Genomic DNA, 5,191 nt, shown 5'->3' on the forward strand with positions numbered 1-5,191 from the left:
GCCTATGTCTGGATCTCCATCCCCTTCTGCACCATGTATGCCATCGCCATCTGTGGGAACTTCACCATCCTGTTCATCGTGAAGATGGAGCCGAGCCTTCAGGGGCCCATGTTCTATTTCCTCTGCATGCTGGCTATCACCGACCTGGTCATGTCCACATCCTCCATACCCAAAATGCTGAGCATCTTCTGGTTCAATTCCAGGGAGATCAGTTTCAGTGCCTGCCTCACTCAGATGTACTTTATTCATGCCTTCTCAACGATGGAGTCTGGAATCCTCGTGGCCATGGCTTTTGATCGCTATGTGGCCATCTGCAATCCTCTGAGATATTCCATGACCCTGACAAACTCTGTTGTGGCCAAGGTAGGCCTGGCCGTGATGCTCCGTAGTGGCATACTCATATTACCCTATCCCTTCCTGGCAAAGCAGTGGCCATATTGCAGAGCCAACATCTTCCCCCACTTCTATTGTGGGCATATAGCCGTGGTGAAGCTGGCCTGCACTGACATTCGCTCCAGTAGTTACTACGGCCTGTTTAATCTTTTCTCTGAGATAGGAATGGATTTATTTTTTATCGCTGTGTCCTATACTCTGATCCTCCGGGCCATCTTCCGTCTCCCCACGAAGGATGCCCGGCTCAAAACTTTTGGGACCTGCATCTCTCATATTTGTGCCATCTTAGCTTTGTACATCCCAGATTTATTCTCCTCCCTCACACAGCGGTTTGGCCACAAGGTGCCACTGCATTTACGTGTTCTCATTACCAGTATGTACCTGGTGGTGCCCCCCGTGCTCCACCCCATCATCTATGGGGTGAGGACCAAACAGTTCCGGGTCAGGCTGCTCCAGCTCATTACTCATAAAGAGACCTAAATGTTTTCTCCTTGTGCTCTGGCTCTCAGACTGAGATCCATGCAGAGCTGCTTCTTGCATGGTGATGGGGCCTCTTCCCTGAATCACTTACTGGACAGACAGAGACACATTAAACCCTTCCCTGTCCCTACTGTGCTGTGTCAATGTGATGAACTGAGGAGTCAGTCTATGTACACTACCCTGGGTTGCCACCTTTCTAATTACTGGCAGTTGGATCCCTGAAATTGCAGTCTTACCCCATCTCTTCTGTCAAGCCTCAACTCTACTGTGTGTCATCTGCCCAAGGCCGTGCCCCTGTCACTTGCTCCTTTCTTCCCCTCCCCTTGTCAGCTGCGACCCAGTCATGTCTAAAACCAATATGTTCTCAGATCTTATGGCAAGTCACTTAAGGTCACTGGTTAGTGTTAAAATTAATGTTATTCTTACTTTGTTACTAACTTTTGAAGACAGAGATATGTTGAAGGCATTGAGGCTTTTCCATGGGGGGGATTCACCACTTCATCCGTGCATTTGACGAAGTGGGTTTTCACCTATGAAAGCTCATTCCAATACATCTGTAGCTCATAAGGTGCCACAGGACTCTCTTGCTGCTTGTTACAGTTCCACGACAACATGGCTACCCCTCTGATCTTGGAGAGAGAGACCCCCGTTAGGACTTCCTGGGATCGTATCTCAGCTCTGGGAAGGGAAGTAGGGGTATAGTGTGTTCCAGTTAGAAAATCTGGGGTCTAAGAAGAAGATCAGAATGGCCATGGGTCTGGGTAAATGCAACAATGGTCCATGTAGCTCCAGTAGCCTGTTCTTCTGACAGTGCTCCTGAGTGCCAGGTGCTTCAGAGGAATGAACAGTAACATGAAAATAACAACCTCCAGCTGATGTCCATGTGGAGGGCATGTTGCTTGACAGACCGGGCAGAATGCACCGAGCCGAAGCTGGCCTCCTGCTTCAGCACTAGAGCAAGAAATTTCACCAGGCCTCCCTTTGGCTGCATGCAGGAATCGCCAAGGGAGAGGAAGAGCCCAGGCCACCCCGGCTGGAGCAGCAGAAGACCTTAGTTCACAGGTTGGCCTGAGCCTTGGCCACATGCACAGAGTGGATGGTGGAGGAGGGGAGTGATGATCAGAAGCTCACTTCATAACTTTGTCCCTCTCCATATTCATACCCTGCTTGCCTAAGGGGTATTGTCCCTCATTCACCTCTTGTCTGCTGACCGGTACCCTCGCAGAGGGTAAAGAGAAGATAACCTCAAGGGGTTGTTTTAGTCTGTGTTCCTGATGCTTTAGGAGCTGCTCTCTTCCTACAGCTCCCTTACCCTTTCCGGAGCTGTGCATCACCATCAGGTACAGATGCAGCACCAGTGGTACTTCTCCCTCTTGCCATCTCCGTGGGCACAGGGATGCTCCCCATCCAAAGCTCACCCAGGACCTCTTGGAATTTTTATTGGCTCCTGTCTCATGAGTGCCTCGACCCCTTCCCTTTTATGACCAAGCGGGCTGCATGACCTGAAGCCAGTTCATTTCTGAGTTCCTCCAAGGGAACAACATACATGCCTCATGTTCCACACATTCACTTCCTCAGATGCCTGATACATGTGTCAGGATATAGTACACACTTCAGAGTGCAAGGAACCCCCGGTGGGCAGAAAGTACTCCACCCCGATCCATGCCCACCAGGGTGATTGTTTGGTGGCTCCTTTATGGAGCCATGAGCCAGGCGTGTACATGGCCAGTTCACCCCCATTCCAGATGCCTGCCCATTTTGTGGCATGAGGCAGACCCTGGTGCATGCCTGTGTAGAATGTGCAAGGTTGCAGCCCCTATTCCTACACTTTCCACAACTTCAACAGGAGGATCTGGCTGCACTTTTCCCCAAACTCTTTTTCAATCTGCTACCTATTTAGCTTAACATACAGGATGAGGCCTGCAGGTTCTTGTGTTACAGATGAAATATACTCTAATTTAAATCTGTAAACTTATTAATAAGATAAATAAGCAACCATTAGAAAATAAGCAACAGTATAAAAAAGATATATAGGCAAGCAAGCAGGCTAGTCTATAGGGTACACACAGCTGCAGCTCCTAGTTGAATGACCAGGACTTAGAAGTGATAGATGGAGGGAGACACGTTTGTGTATGGGTGATTACAAAAGGAAAGAGAGACTGGACCTTGAATACACGAGGAGAGATGAGAGTAGGAAGTAGGGGAAGAGGAGAGCAAAATGGGAGAAACCCACTGGAACAGGGACTCCTGTCTCTGCCGTTTCTGGGGAGCACTTTCCAAGGGAGACACAAACTCTCTCCCTGGCCCCAAACAGGCACATGTGTTCCAGAACATTTCCTCAGGGAAGACGAAGATAGATTAATACTGGAACAAGGACTTGGGAAAACACAGAAGGCAAAGGAGACACATTTGGATGAAGAAAATACGTTGTGGCACCTCTCTGGCCAGGCCCACTCCCTTCCACATCTGAGTAGCTGCTCCAGGTTTCCGTCACAGCCCGCTCAAGCTTGTGCAGCTGGACACTCACCAGCCGAGTGTGTTTGGGGCCCACAAACAAGACGCGTTGTGAATGTTGAGTCACAGCACTGTTCAGGCCCTGCCTCTGGCTCTGGGTTTCCAGGCCCACTCTCGCAGTGGCAGCTTTCATTCTAGTGCCTCCCTCTGGGAGCAGAAAACCTGCCTGCCAAGCAGCAAGGCCCAGACACTAGCTTTGGCTCGGCTCCCCTATACTCTCCAATTGCTTCAAGTCCACCCTTCCCAGAGCTCCTCCTTGGGCGCACGCTGGTTCCAGTTTCTCCATTTTGGGTCCCGTGATTGCTAAATCAAACAGCCCCAGGCCTTGCAAAAGTGGTTGTGTGATACATGGCCAGAAAGAGTTAACTAACTTGCAGCCTATTGACCCAGATTCACCCTTTAGAGTCAGGTTAGAGAAGTATGTAAATGGTAATTTGGGCCATTCCACCTTCAGTAGGCTGGAACTTTGATGTGTCGACTTGTATTACCAAAGAACTGGAAGAAGTTCATGACTCTAGCACTCTACGTTTACTGTCAGCTTGTTAGAGCTGAACAGTGTAACTAATGGTTTCCTGTCTAGGGCATTATTCTCTTAATTCAGAAATGAAAAGGAAATGTTATTAGATGGAACTTGGGTGCAATATTATCATTTTCTATATGTCTCTTTAAAGTTTCTGGTGACCTCTCTTTAACTGCTTAATATTTAATAACCTTCTGTTAATCCAGGTAGTTAATTACCAGTGATGTTTAGGAAATAGAACAGGGGTGGGCAAACTTTTTGGCCTGAGGGCCACATTAGGTTTCAAAAATTGTACAGAGGGCCAGTTTGGGGAGACTGCAGCCAGGCCCTTCTCCCTCTACAGGCAGAGAGAGACTCTGCTAGCTCCTGGCTAACCGCCTCTTATATCGGCCCAGGTGAGGCCTGATTGGGGTGTGGCCCAGCTGCGGCTGCTTCCCCAATCAGCCTAGTAGCTTTTCCCCTGCCACAACCCTCTCCCAGGGCTGCCTTTAAACCCCTCAGGGCAGGAGTGGGTGACCACCCCACTACACACACACTCCCTTCAAGATCAGCGCCCCTCGGGGTTGGAGTGTCTCCTGGCCTGGACCAGTCGCCCATGTGCCTCCAGAGCTGCCTGTTTCTTCTCGGAGTCCTCCAGCTGCTTCCAAAAACGGGTCTCCTGCTTGGTGACAGCCGCATACTCATTCGCGAGGTACAAGGCCCTCTCTTCAGCATTGTGGTGGACCCGCTCTGCGCCTTCCAGCTATGCGCACAGGCCAGACTCCCCCAGGCCCTCTTCACCGAGGGTCTGGGTGCCTATTGCGACTCTCTCAACGACCACTTGGGTCCTGGCCTTCTGCGGGGCCCAGTCCATCTGGGTCTCTCTGTTCATAACTGGCGTGGCGACGGTCTGGGTCCCAGCATCTTGAGGGGTCCTCTCCCTCCCAGCCACCATCTTCAACATCTTTGTTCCCATCGGGCCTACAGGCACCTCCTCCTACCACTCCTCAGTCCCTCTGAGGTGGCAGTGCCTCTTTAGATGGCCCAGTTCCTGGCAGCCCCAGCAGGCTTCCTGCTTCTGGGTTGCCCGGGACTTTCTGTTCTTCTGTTGGCCGTCGCCAGGCCCAGGTCACTCCCTGGAGTTGCCTTGGCATGGCCTGGGCGAGGCCACTGGCGTGCTGCCATAATGGCCCTTCGCGCCTACAGGTCAACACAGCAACAGTTCGCCTGGCTTCCCTCATCCCGGCGACTGCAGATGGACCTGCCGCTGTCATCTCTCTCAACAAAGGGTCGAAAAACAGGAAT

At 51.0% G+C, this 5,191-nt stretch overlaps 1 protein-coding gene across 1 annotated transcript in view; it reads left to right on the forward strand.

Moving 5' to 3' along the window:
• The window catches only part of LOC116831725 (olfactory receptor 52E4-like), a 3,793-nt gene extending 2,851 nt beyond the window's left edge, over positions 1-942 (forward strand). Inside the window, exon 3 of the mRNA XM_075068976.1 lies at positions 1-942. This exon is cut by the window's left edge and continues 6 nt beyond it. Within this exon, the coding sequence (XP_074925077.1) occupies positions 1-873 (873 nt within the window). The 3' untranslated portion in view covers positions 874-942.
• The last annotated feature ends 4,249 nt before the right edge of the window (positions 943-5,191 follow it).

This window comes from Chelonoidis abingdonii, chromosome 1 (genome assembly GCF_003597395.2).
Source record: "Chelonoidis abingdonii isolate Lonesome George chromosome 1, CheloAbing_2.0, whole genome shotgun sequence".
NCBI lineage: Eukaryota > Metazoa > Chordata > Testudines > Testudinidae > Chelonoidis > Chelonoidis abingdonii.